This window comes from Somniosus microcephalus, chromosome 10, assembly GCF_052327205.1.
Source record: "Somniosus microcephalus isolate GS21.2 chromosome 10, FLI_Smic_1.0, whole genome shotgun sequence".
Lineage (NCBI taxonomy): Eukaryota > Metazoa > Chordata > Chondrichthyes > Squaliformes > Somniosidae > Somniosus > Somniosus microcephalus.
The window spans coordinates 236,258,269-236,273,831 of record NC_140996.1 but is presented as its reverse complement, the minus strand read 5'-3'; the positions used below and the strand labels follow the sequence as shown (position 1 = coordinate 236,273,831).

Below are 15,563 nucleotides of genomic sequence, written 5' to 3'. Positions count from 1 at the left end.
GGGTCACATGGCACAATCTAACCGGGACACACGGCACAGTCTAACCGGGTCACACGGCACAATCTAACCGGGTCACACGGCACAATCTAACCGGGTCACACGGCACGATCTAACCAGGTCACACAGCACAATCTAACCGGGACACACGGCACAATCTAACCGGGACGCACGGCACAATCTAACCGGGACACACGGCACAATCTAACCAGGACAGAGCACAATCTAACCAGGACACAGCACAATCTAACCGGGGCACATGGCACAATCTAACCAGGACACACGGCACAATCTAACCGGGTCACATGGCACAATCTAACTGGGACACACGGCACAAACTAACCGGGACACACAGCCCAATCTCACTGGGTCACACGGCACAATCTAACCAGGACACATGGCACAGTCTAACCGGGACACACAACACAATCTAACCAGGTCACACGGCACAATCTAACCGGGTCACATGGCACAATCTAACCGGGACAGACGGCACAGTCTAACCGGGTCACACGGCACAATCTAACCGGGTCACACGGCACAATCTAACCGGGTCACACGGCACGATCTAACCAGGTCACACAGCACAATCTAACCGGGATACACGGCACAATCTAACCGGGACACACGGCACAATCTAACCAGGACACAGCACAATCTAACCAGGACACAGCACAATCTAACCGGGACACATGGCACAATCTAACCGGGACACACGGCACAATCTAACCGGGTCACATGGCACAATCTAACTGGGACACACGGCACAAACTAACCGGGACACACAGCACAATCTAACCGGGTCACACGGCACAATCTAACCAGGACACATGGCACAATCTAACCGGGACACACAACACAATCTAACCAAGTCACACGGCACAATCTAACCGGGACACACGGCACAATCTACCCGTGTCACACGGCACAATCTACCCGGGTCACAGGGCACAATCTGACCGGGACACATGGCACAATCTAACCGGGACACACGGCACAATCTAACCGGGACACACGGCACAATCTAACCGGGACACATGGCACAATCTAACCGGGTCACAGGGCACAATCTAACCGTGACACATGGCACAATCTAACCGGGACACACGGCACAATCTAACCGGGTCACACGGCACAATCTAACCGGGACACACGGCACAATCTAACCATGTCACACGGCACAATGTAACCAGGTCACATGGCACAATCTAACCAGGTCACACGGCACAATCTAACCAGGTCACACGGCACAACCTAATCAGGTCACATGGCACAATCTAACCAGGTCACACGGCACAATCTAACTGGGACACACGGCACAATCTAACCGGGACACACAGCACAATCTAACCGGGACACACGGCACAATCTAACCGGGTCACACGGCACAATCTAACCGGGACACACGGCACAATCTAACCGGGACACACGGCACAATCTAACCGGGACACACAGCACAATCTAACCGGGACACACGGCACAATCTAACCAGGTCACATGGCACAATCTAACCGGGACACACGGCACAATCTAACTGGGGCACACGGCACAGTCTAACCGGGGCACACGGCACAATCGAACCGGGACACACGGCACAATCTAACCGGGACACACAGCACAATCTAACCGCGACACACGGCACAATCTAACCAGGACACACAGCACAATCTAACCGGGTGACACGGCACAATCTAACCGGGTCACACAGCACAATCTAACCGGGACACACGGCACAATCTAACCGGGTCACACAGCACAATCTAACTGGGACACACAGCACAATCTAACCGGGTCACATGGCACAATCTAACCGGGACACACGGCACAGTCTAACCGGGTCACACGGCACAATCTAACCGGGTCACACGGCACAATCTAACCGGGTCACACGGCACAATCTAACCAGGTCACACAGCACAATCTAACCGGGACACACGGCACAATCTAACCGGGACGCACGGCACAATATAACCGGGACACACGGCACAATCTAACCAGGACAGAGCACAATCTAACCAGGACACAGCACAATCTAACCGGGGCACATGGCACAATCTAACCGGGACACACGGCACAATCTAACCGGGTCACATGGCACAATCTAACTGGGACACACGGCACAAACTAACCGGGACACACAGCCCAATCTCACCGGGTCACACGGCACAATCTAACCAGGACACATGGCACAGTCTAACCGGGACACACAACACAATCTAACCAGGTCACACGGCACAATCTAACCGGGACACACAGCACAATCTACCCGTGTCACACGGCACAATCTAACCGGGTCACAGGGCACAATCTAACCGGGACACATGGCACAATCTAACCGGGACACACGGCACAATCTAACCGGGACACACGGCACAATCTAACCGGGTCACAGGGCACAATCTAACCGGGACACATGGCACAATCTAACCGGGACACATGGCACAATCTAACCGGGTCAGACGGCACAATCTAACCGGGACACACGGCACAATCTAACCAGGTCACAGGGCAGAATCTAATCGGGACACACGGCACAATCTAACCGGGACACACAGCACAATCTAACCAGGTCACACAGCACAATCTAACCGGGACACACGGCACAATCTAACCGGGTCACACAGCACAATCTAACCGGGACACACGGCACAATCTAACCGGGTCACATGGCACAATCTAACCAGGACACACGGCACAATCTAACCGGGATACACGGCACAATCTAACCGGGACACACGGCACAATCTAACCGGGACACACGGCACAATCTAACCGGGACACACAGCACAATCTAACCGGGACACACGGCACAATCTAACCAGGTCACATGGCACAATCTAACCGGGACACACGGCACAATCTAACTGGGGCACACGGCACAGTCTAACCGGGGCACACGGCACAATCGAACCGGGTCACACGGCACAATCTAACCGGGACACAGAGCACAATCTAACCGGGACACACAGCACAATCTAACCGGGACACACAGCACAATCTAACCGGGACACACGGCACAATCTAATTGGGACACACAGCACAATCTAACCGGGACACACGGCAGAATCTAACCGGGACACATGGCACAATCTAACCAGATCACATGGCACAATCTAACTGGGTCACATGGCACAATCTAACCAGGTCACATAGCACAATCTAACCAGATCACATGGCACGATCTAACCGGGACACACGGCACAATCTAACCGGGTCACACAGCACAATCTAACCGGGACACACAGCACAATCTAACTGGGTCACATGGCACAATCTAACCGGGTCACACGGCACAGTCCAACCGGGACACACGGCACAATCTAACCGGGACACATGGCACAATCTAACCGGGACACATGGCACAATCTAACCGGGTCACACAGCACAATCTAACCGGGTCACACGGCACAATCTAACCAGGTCACATAGCACAATCTTACCAGGTCACACGGCACAATCTAACCGGGACTCATGGCACAATCTAACCGGGACAGACGGCACAATCTAACCGGGACACACAGCACAATCTAACCGGGACACACAGCACAATCTATCCGGGTCACACGGCACAATCTAACCGGGACACACAGCACAATCTAACCGGGTCACACGGCACAATCTAACCAGGTCACACGGCACAATCTAACCGGGTCACACGGCACAATCTAACCGGGACACACGGCACAATCTAACCGGGACACACGGCACAATCTAACCAGGTCACACGGCACAATCTAACCGGGTCACACGGCACAATCTAACCGGGTCACACGGCACAATCTAACCAGGTCACACGGCACAATCTAACCGGGTCACACGGCACAATCTAACCAGGTCACACGGCACAATCTAACCGGGACACACGGCACTATCTAACCGGGTCACACAGCACAATCTAACCGGGACACACGGCACAATCTAACCGGGTCACACGGCACAATCTAACCGGGACACACGGCACAATCTAACCAGGTCACACGGCACAATCTAATCGGGACACACGGCACAATCTAACCGGGACACACAGCACAATCTAACCAGGTCACACAGCACAATCTAACCGGGACACACGGCACAATCTAACCGGGTCACACAGCACAATCGAACCGGGACACACGGCACAATCTAACCAGGTCACACGGCACAATCTAACCAGGACACACGGCACAATCTAACCGGGATACACGGCACAATCTAACCGGGACACACAGCACAATCTAACTGGGACACACAGCACAATCTAACCGGGACACACGGCACAATCTAACCGGGTCAGACGGCACAATCTAACCGGGACACACGGCACAATCTAACCAGGTCACACGGCACAATCTAATCGGGACACACGGCACAATCTAACCGGGACACACAGCACAATCTAACCAGGTCACACAGCACAATCTAACCGGGACACACGGCACAATCTAACCGGGTCACACAGCACAATCTAACCGGGACACATGGCACAATCTAACCAGCTCACATGGCACAATCTAACCAGGACACACGGCACAATCTAACCGGGATACACGGCACAATCTAACCGGGACACACGGCACAATCTAACCGGGACACACGGCACAATCTAACCGGGACACACAGCACAATCTAACCGGGACACACGGCACAATCTAACCAGGTCACATGGCACAATCTAACCGGGACACACGGCACAATCTAACTGGGGCACACGGCACAGTCTAACCCGGGCACACGGCACAATCCAACCTGCACACGCCACAATCTAACCTGCACACACAGCACAATCTAACCGGGACACACGGCACAATCTAACCAGGACACACAGCACAATCTAACCGGGTGACACGGCACAATCTAACCGGGACACACGGCACAATCTAACCAGGACACACAGCACAATCTAACCGGGACACACGGCACAATCTAACCGGGTCACACAGCACAATCTAACCGGGACACACAGCACAATCTAACCGGGTCACATGGCACAATCTAACCGGGACAGACGGCACAGTCTAACCGGGTCACACGGCACAATCTAACCGGGTCACACGGCACAATCTAACCGGGTCACACGGCACGATCTAACCAGGTCACACAGCACAATCTAACCGGGACACACGGCACAATCTAACCGGGACACACGGCACAATCTAACCAGGACACAGCACAATCTAACCAGGACACAGCACAATCTAACCGGGACACATGGCACAATCTAACCGGGACACACGGCACAATCTAACCGGGTCACATGGCACAATCTAACTGGGACACACGGCACAAACTAACCGGGACACACAGCACAATCTAACCGGGTCACACGGCACAATCTAACCAGGACACATGGCACAATCTAACCGGGACACACAACACAATCTAACCAAGTCACACGGCACAATCTAACCGGGACACACGGCACAATCTACCCGTGTCACACGGCACAATCTACCCGGGTCACAGGGCACAATCTAACCGGGACACATGGCACAATCTAACCGGGACACACGGCACAATCTAACCGGGACACACGGCACAATCTAACCGGGACACATGGCACAATCTAACCGGGTCACAGGGCACAATCTAACCGTGACACATGGCACAATCTAACCGGGACACACGGCACAATCTAACTGGGTCACACGGCACAATCTAACCGGGACACACGGCACAATCTAACCATGTCACACGGCACAATGTAACCAGGTCACATGGCACAATCTAACCAGGTCACACGGCACAATCTAACCAGGTCACACGGCACAACCTAATCAGGTCACATGGCACAATCTAACCAGGTCACACGGCACAATCTAACTGGGACACACGGCACAATCTAACCGGGACACACAGCACAATCTAACCGGGACACACGGCACAATCTAACCGGGTCACACGGCACAATCTAACCGGGACACACGGCACAATCTAACCGGGACACACGGCACAATCTAACCGGGACACACAGCACAATCTAACCGGGACACACGGCACAATCTAACCAGGTCACATGGCACAATCTAACCGGGACACACGGCACAATCTAACTGGGGCACACGGCACAGTCTAACCGGGGCACACGGCACAATCGAACCGGGACACACGGCACAATCGAACCGGGACACACGGCACAATCTAACCGGGACACACAGCACAATCTAACCGGGACACACGGCACAATCTAACCAGGACACACAGCACAATCTAACCGGGTGACACGGCACAATCTAACCGGGTCACACAGCACAATCTAACCGGGACACACGGCACAATCTAACCGGGTCACACAGCACAATCTAACCGGGACACACAGCACAATCTAACCGGGTCACATGGCACAATCTAACCGGGACACACGGCACAATCTAACCGGGTCACATGGCACAATCTAACTGGGACACACGGCACAAACTAACCGGGAGACACAGCCCAATCTCACCGGGTCACACGGCACAATCTAACCAGGACACATGGCACAGTCTAACCGGGACACACAACACAATCTAACCAGGTCACACGGCACAATCTAACCGGGACACACAGCACAATCTACCCGTGTCACACGGCACAATCTAACCGGGTCACAGGGCACAATCTAACCGGGACACATGGCACAATCTAACCGGGACACACGGCACAATCTAACCGGGACACACAGCACAATCTAACCGGGTCACAGGGCACAATCTAACCGGGACACATGGCACAATCTAACCGGGACACACGGCACAATCTAACTGGGTCACACAGCACAATCTAACCGGGACACACGGCACAATCTAACCATGTCACACGGCACAATGTAACCAGGTCACATGGCACAATCTAACCAGGTCACACGGCACAATCTAACCAGGTCACACGGCACAACCTAATCAGGTCACATGGCACAATCTAACCAGGTCACACGGCACAATCTAACTGGGGCACACGGCACAATCTAACCGGGACACACAGCACAATCTAACCGGGACACACAGCAGAATCTAACCGGGTCACATGGCACAATCTAACCAGGACACAGCACAATCTAACCAGGACACAGCACAATCTAACCGGGACACATGGCACAATCTAACCGGGACACACGGCATAATCTAACCGGGTCACATGGCACAATCTAACTGGGACACACGGCACAAACTAACCGGGACACACAGCACAATCTAACCGGGTCACACGGCACAATCTAACCAGGACACATGGCACAGTCTAACCGGGACACACAGCACAATCTAACTGGGTCACACAGCACAATCTAACCGGGACACACGGCACAATCTAACCATGTCACACGGCACAATGTAACCAGGTCACATGGCACAATCTAACCAGGTCACACGGCACAATCTAACCAGGTCACACGGCACAATCTAACCAGGTCACATGGCACAATCTAACCGGGACACACGGCACAATCTAACTGGGGCACACGGCACAGTCTAACCGGGGCACACGGCACAATCGAACCGGGATACACGGCACAATCTAACCAGGACACACAGCACAATCTAACCGGGTGACACGGCACAATCTAACCGGGTCACACAGCACAATCTAACCGGGACACACGGCACAATCTAACCGGGTCACACAGCACAATCTAACCGGGACACACAGCACAATCTAACCGGGTCACATGGCACAATCTAACCGGGACGCACGGCACAGTCTAACCGGGTCACACGGCACAATCTAACCGGGTCACACGGCACAATCTAACCGGGTCACACGGCACGATCTAACCAGGTCACACAGCACAATCTAACCGGGACACACGGCACAATCTAACCGGGACGCACGGCACAATCTAACCGGGACACACGGCACAATCTAACCAGGACAGAGCACAATCTAACCAGGACACAGCACAATCTAACCGGGGCACATGGCACAATCTAACCGGGACACACGGCACAATCTAACCGGGTCACATGGCACAATCTAACTGGGACACACGGCACAAACTAACCGGGACACACAGCCCAATCTCACCGGGTCACACGGCACAATCTAACCAGGACACATGGCACAGTCTAACCGGGACACACAACACAATCTAACCAGGTCACACGGCACAATCTAACCGGGACACACAGCACAATCTACCCGTGTCACACGGCACAATCTAACCGGGTCACAGGGCACAATCTAACCGGGACACATGGCACAATCTAACCGGGACACACGGCACAATCTAACCGGGACACACAGCACAATCTAACCGGGTCACACGGCACAATCTAATCGGGACACACGGCACAATCTAACCGGGACACACAGCACAATCTAACCAGGTCACACAGCACAATCTAACCGGGACACACGGCACAATCTAACCGGGTCACACAGCACAATCGAACCGGGACACACGGCACAATCTAACCAGGTCACACGGCACAATCTAACCAGGACACACGGCACAATCTAACCGGGATACACGGCACAATCTAACCGGGACACACAGCACAATCTAACTGGGACACACAGCACAATCTAACCGGGACACACGGCACAATCTAACCGGGTCAGACGGCACAATCTAACCGGGACACACGGCACAATCTAACCAGGTCACACGGCACAATCTAATCGGGACACACGGCACAATCTAACCGGGACACACAGCACAATCTAACCAGGTCACACAGCACAATCTAACCGGGACACACGGCACAATCTAACCGGGTCACACAGCACAATCTAACCGGGACACACGGCACAATCTAACCAGGTCACATGGCACAATCTAACCAGGACACACGGCACAATCTAACCGGGATACACGGCACAATCTAACCGGGACACACGGCACAATCTAACCGGGACACACGGCACAATCTAACCGGGACACACAGCACAATCTAACCGGGACACACGGCACAATCTAACCAGGTCACATGGCACAATCTAACCGGGACACACGGCACAATCTAACTGGGGCACACGGCACAGTCTAACCCGGGCACACGGCACAATCCAACCTGCACACGCCACAATCTAACCTGCACACACAGCACAATCTAACCGGGACACACGGCACAATCTAACCAGGACACACAGCACAATCTAACCGGGTGACACGGCACAATCTAACCGGGACACACGGCACAATCTAACCAGGACACACAGCACAATCTAACCGGGACACACGGCACAATCTAACCGGGTCACACAGCACAATCTAACCGGGACACACAGCACAATCTAACCGGGTCACATGGCACAATCTAACCGGGACAGACGGCACAGTCTAACCGGGTCACACGGCACAATCTAACCGGGTCACACGGCACAATCTAACCGGGTCACACGGCACGATCTAACCAGGTCACACAGCACAATCTAACCGGGACACACGGCACAATCTAACCGGGACACACGGCACAATCTAACCAGGACACAGCACAATCTAACCAGGACACAGCACAATCTAACCGGGACACATGGCACAATCTAACCGGGACACACGGCACAATCTAACCGGGTCACATGGCACAATCTAACTGGGACACACGGCACAAACTAACCGGGACACACAGCACAATCTAACCGGGTCACACGGCACAATCTAACCAGGACACATGGCACAATCTAACCGGGACACACAACACAATCTAACCAAGTCACACGGCACAATCTAACCGGGACACACGGCACAATCTACCCGTGTCACACGGCACAATCTACCCGGGTCACAGGGCACAATCTAACCGGGACACATGGCACAATCTAACCGGGACACACGGCACAATCTAACCGGGACACACGGCACAATCTAACCGGGACACATGGCACAATCTAACCGGGTCACAGGGCACAATCTAACCGTGACACATGGCACAATCTAACCGGGACACACGGCACAATCTAACTGGGTCACACGGCACAATCTAACCGGGACACACGGCACAATCTAACCATGTCACACGGCACAATGTAACCAGGTCACATGGCACAATCTAACCAGGTCACACGGCACAATCTAACCAGGTCACACGGCACAACCTAATCAGGTCACATGGCACAATCTAACCAGGTCACACGGCACAATCTAACTGGGACACACGGCACAATCTAACCGGGACACACAGCACAATCTAACCGGGACACACGGCACAATCTAACCGGGTCACACGGCACAATCTAACCGGGACACACGGCACAATCTAACCGGGACACACGGCACAATCTAACCGGGACACACAGCACAATCTAACCGGGACACACGGCACAATCTAACCAGGTCACATGGCACAATCTAACCGGGACACACGGCACAATCTAACTGGGGCACACGGCACAGTCTAACCGGGGCACACGGCACAATCGAACCGGGACACACGGCACAATCTAACCGCGACACACAGCACAATCTAACCGGGACACACGGCACAATCTAACCAGGACACACAGCACAATCTAACCGGGTGACACGGCACAATCTAACCGGGTCACACAGCACAATCTAACCGGGACACACGGCACAATCTAACCGGGTCACACAGCACAATCTAACCGGGACACACAGCACAATCTAACCGGGTCACATGGCACAATCTAACCGGGACGCACGGCACAGTCTAACCGGGTCACACGGCACAATCTAACCGGGTCACACGGCACAATCTAACCGGGTCACACGGCACGATCTAACCAGGTCACACAGCACAATCTAACCGGGACACACGGCACAATCTAACCGGGACGCACGGCACAATCTAACCGGGACACACGGCACAATCTAACCAGGACAGAGCACAATCTAACCAGGACACAGCACAATCTAACCGGGGCACATGGCACAATCTAACCGGGACACACGGCACAATCTAACCGGGTCACATGGCACAATCTAACTGGGACACACGGCACAAACTAACCGGGACACACAGCCCAATCTCACCGGGTCACACGGCACAATCTAACCAGGACACATGGCACAGTCTAACCGGGACACACAACACAATCTAACCAGGTCACACGGCACAATCTAACCGGGACACACAGCACAATCTACCCGTGTCACACGGCACAATCTAACCGGGTCACAGGGCACAATCTAACCGGGACACATGGCACAATCTAACCGGGACACACGGCACAATCTAACCGGGACACACAGCACAATCTAACCGGGTCACAGGGCACAATCTAACCGGGACACATGGCACAATCTAACCGGGACACACGGCACAATCTAACTGGGTCACACAGCACAATCTAACCGGGACACACGGCACAATCTAACCATGTCACACGGCACAATGTAACCAGGTCACATGGCACAATCTAACCAGGTCACACGGCACAATCTAACCAGGTCACACGGCACAACCTAATCAGGTCACATGGCACAATCTAACCAGGTCACACGGCACAATCTAACTGGGGCACACGGCACAATCTAACCGGGACACACAGCACAATCTAACCGGGACACACAGCAGAATCTAACCGGGTCACATGGCACAATCTAACCAGGACACAGCACAATCTAACCAGGACACAGCACAATCTAACCGGGACACATGGCACAATCTAACCGGGACACACGGCATAATCTAACCGGGTCACATGGCACAATCTAACTGGGACACACGGCACAAACTAACCGGGACACACAGCACAATCTAACCGGGTCACACGGCACAATCTAACCAGGACACATGGCACAGTCTAACCGGGACACACAGCACAATCTAACCGGGACACACAACACAATCTAACCAGGTCACACGGCACAATCTAACCGGGACACACGGCACAATCTACCCGTGTCACACGGCACAATCTAACCGGGCCACAGGGCACAATCTAACCGGGACACATGGCACAATCTAACCGGGACACACGGCACAATCTAACCGGGACACACGGCACAATCTAACCGGGTCACAGGGCACAATCTAACCGGGACACACGGCACAATCTAACCGGGACACACGGCACAATCTAACTGGGTCACACGGCACAATCTAACCGGGACACACGGCACAATCTAACCATGTCACACGGCACAATGTAACCAGGTCACACGGCACAATCTAACCAGGTCACATGGCACAATCTAACCAGGTCACACGGCACAACCTAATCAGGTCACATGGCATAATCTAACCAGGTCACACGGCACAATCTAACTGGGACACATGGCACAATCTAACCGGGACACACAGCACAATCTAACCGGGACACACAGCACAATCTAACCGGGTCACACGGCACAATCTAACCGGGACACAAGGCACAATCTACCCAGGACACACGGCACAATCTAACCGGGACACACGGCACACTCTATCCGGGAAACACGGCACAATCTCACCGGGTCACACGGCACAAGCTAACCGGGACACACGGCACGATCTAACCGGGAAACACGGCACAATCTAACACCACGATGCAGACTCTAATGTACATGTACGGACGTTGTGATGTCCTTACCTGTGCCCAGTGGTTTTTAAACACAATGAAACAGGTCTCGGGGTCGGCTGTAACCGGGGTCTGGGGGCCTGTAGCCCGGCTCGCCCTGTTGCCGGCTCCTCTGGGGTTCAGCTTAGTCAGCCAGCTCATTCTTTCCACAGGCTTCGGAGGGTGGGCACTGGGCGGGAGAGGTAGGGGTAGGGGTAGGATGGGTGTGAAGCGGGGGGAGGGGGTCAGGGGGGTGGGTAGAGGGTGGGGGGATGGGTGTTAGGAAAAGCACGGGGCAGTGGGGTATAACTCTCTCCGGGGCAGTGATGTGGGCACTAGCCAGTCAGTTTTCTGCTTGCAGCCAGTGTCATCCTGTCTGGAGGTGCTCCTCCTCCATGCTGCCTCAATCACGATGCATTACTGGAAAAAACAGAAAGAAAGCTTTAATTCATGAGAAGGAGAAAGCTGCAGCATTCTGGGACATGTAAATTCTCCCAAACCTCACTGTACTAAGAACCGTAGAACATAAGAAATAGGAGCAGGAGTCGGCCATTCGGCCCCTCGAGCCTGCTCCGCCATTCAATAAGATCATGGCTGATCTTCGACCTCAACTCCACTTTCCTGCACTATCCCCATATCCCTTGATTCCCTTAATATTCAAAAATCTATCGCTCTCTGTCTGGAATATACTCAACGACTGAGCCTCCACAGCCCTCTGGGGGAGAGAATTCCAAAGATTCACCGCCCTGAGTGAAGAAATTTCTCCTCATCTCAGTCCTAAATGGCCGACCCCTTATTCTGAGACTGTGACCCCTGGTTCTAGACTCCCCAGCCAGGGGAAACATCCTCCCTGCATCTACCCTGTCAAGCCCTGTAAGAATTTTGTATGTTTCAATGAGATCACCCCTCATTCTTCTAAACTCTAGAGAATATAGGCCTAGTCTACTCAATCTCTCCTCATAGGACAATCCCCCCAATCCCAGGAATCAGTCTGGTGAACCTTCGTTGCACTCCCTCTATGGCAAGTATATCCTTCCTTAGGTAAGGAGACCAAAACTGTCCTCAATACTCCAGGGGGGAAAATTGAGTCACACCCCAGAAAAATTAACGCCCCCGCGGCCGAAATTGAGTGGTAGAGACCCAAGAGGGCGGTTAAGTGGCTGTAATCCCCTTCTTGCCTCGAGGAGATGGGTCCCTGCGCGAGTCGGGTACCCGCCTCCCGGGGAGATGACACGGAGGCGGGTTGGGTGCGGTTTCGGTACCTGCTCCCAGTTTCTGCCATTTCCCTGGCAGTCCCGCCTCCATACCCGCCTCCCCAGGGCTGGCAAAATTCCCCCCAAAGTATTTGTTTAATTTCTCTGCCATTTCCTGATTCCCCATTATAATTTCTCCTGCCTCAGCCTGTAAGGAACCCACATTTACTTTCGCTAATCTTTTCCTTTTTACACACCTATAGAAGCATTTACAGTCTGTTTTATGTCTCTCGCTAGTTTACTCTCATATTCTATTTTCCCTTTCTTTGTCAATTTCTTGCTCCTCCTTTGCTGAATTCTAAAATCCTCCCAATCCTCAGTCTTACTGCTCTTCTTGGCAGCATTATAAGCCTCTTCCTTTGATCTAATACTATCTTTAATTTCTCTTGTTAGCCACGGTTGGACCACTTTTCCTGTGGTGTTTTTGTGCCTTAAAGGAATGTATATTTGTTGTAAATTGTGTATTAATTCTTTAAATGCTAGCCATTGCTTGTCTAATGCGACTGAGACCCCTGTAAATACTGACACACTCCCGGGGACCCCCTGTAAACACTGACACACTCCCGGGGATCCCCTGTAAACACTGACACACACCCGGGGGACCCCTGTAAATACTGACACACTCCCGGGGATCCCCTGTAAATACTGGCACACCCCCAGGGACCTCCTGTAAATACTGACACACTCCCGGGGACCCCCTGTAAATACTGACACACTCTCGGGGACCCCCTGTAAATACTGACACACTCGCGGGGACCCCCTGTAAATACTGACACACCCCCGGGGACCCCCTGTAAATACTGACACACTCCCGGGGACCCCCTGTAAATACTGACACACTCTCGGGGACCCCCTGTAAATACTGACACACTCCCGGGGATCCCCTGTAGATACTGACACACTCCCGGGGACCCCCTGTAAATACTGACACATCCCGGGGACACCCTGTAAATACTGACACACTCCCGGGGACCCCCTGTAAATACTGACACACTCCCGGGGATCCCCTGTAGATACTGACACACTCCCGGGGACTCCCTGTAAATATTGACACACTCCCGGGGACCCCGTAAATACTGACACACTCCCCGGGGACCCCCTGTAAATACTGACACACTCCCAGGGACCCCCTGTAAATACTGCCACATTCTCGGGGTCCCCCTGTAAATACTGACACACTCCCCGGGACCCCCTGTAAATACGGACACACTCCCGGGGATCCCCTGTAAATACTGACACATTCCCAGGGAACCCCTGTAAATACTGACACACTCCCGGGGATCCCCTCTAAATACTGACACACTCCCGGGACCCCCTGTAAATACTGACACACTCCCAGGGACCCCCTGTAAATACTGACACACTCCCGGGGACCCCTGTAAATACTGACACACTCCTGGGGACCCATGTAAATACTGACACACTCCCGGGGACCCCTGTAAATACTGACACACTCCCGGGGAACCCCTGTAAATACTGACAGACTCCCGGGACCCCCTGTAAATACTGACACACTCCCGGGGAACCCCTGTAAATACTGACACACTCCTGGGACCCCCTGTAAATACTGACACACTCCCGGGGATCCCCTGTAAATACTGACACACTCTCGGGGACTCCCTGGAAATACTGACACACTCCCGGGGACCCCTGTAAATACTGACACACTCCTGGGGACCCCTGTAAATACTAACACACTCCCTAAGAAGTAGTGGACTTCCTCCAGCTTGACTCGCCGCCATTGTCTGGGAGTCTGGTTATAAATACAAGCAATTGGAGAGGGCTGACAGGTTACGTTGAGGTACCGTACCCCGCAATTATTACCCAGCAATCTCGTTCTTCAATCATTAGCAGCACTGTGATGCTCCATTTAACCCACGACACACACACACACTGACACACACACACTGACAC

General features: G+C 53.3%; 1 protein-coding gene across 7 annotated transcripts in view; it reads right to left on the bottom strand.

Moving 5' to 3' along the window:
* fhip1b (FHF complex subunit HOOK interacting protein 1B) overlaps positions 1–15,563 on the bottom strand; it is a 335,260-nt gene that overhangs the window by 139,112 nt on the left and 180,585 nt on the right. For all 7 annotated transcript variants that reach the window (XM_085999838.1, XM_085999839.1, XM_085999841.1 and 4 more), the window contains exon 2: positions 12,430–12,816. In XM_085999838.1, the coding sequence (XP_085855964.1) occupies positions 12,430–12,558 (129 nt within the window). In that variant the 5' untranslated portion in view covers positions 12,559–12,816. The remainder of the gene's footprint in view (positions 1–12,429; positions 12,817–15,563) is intronic.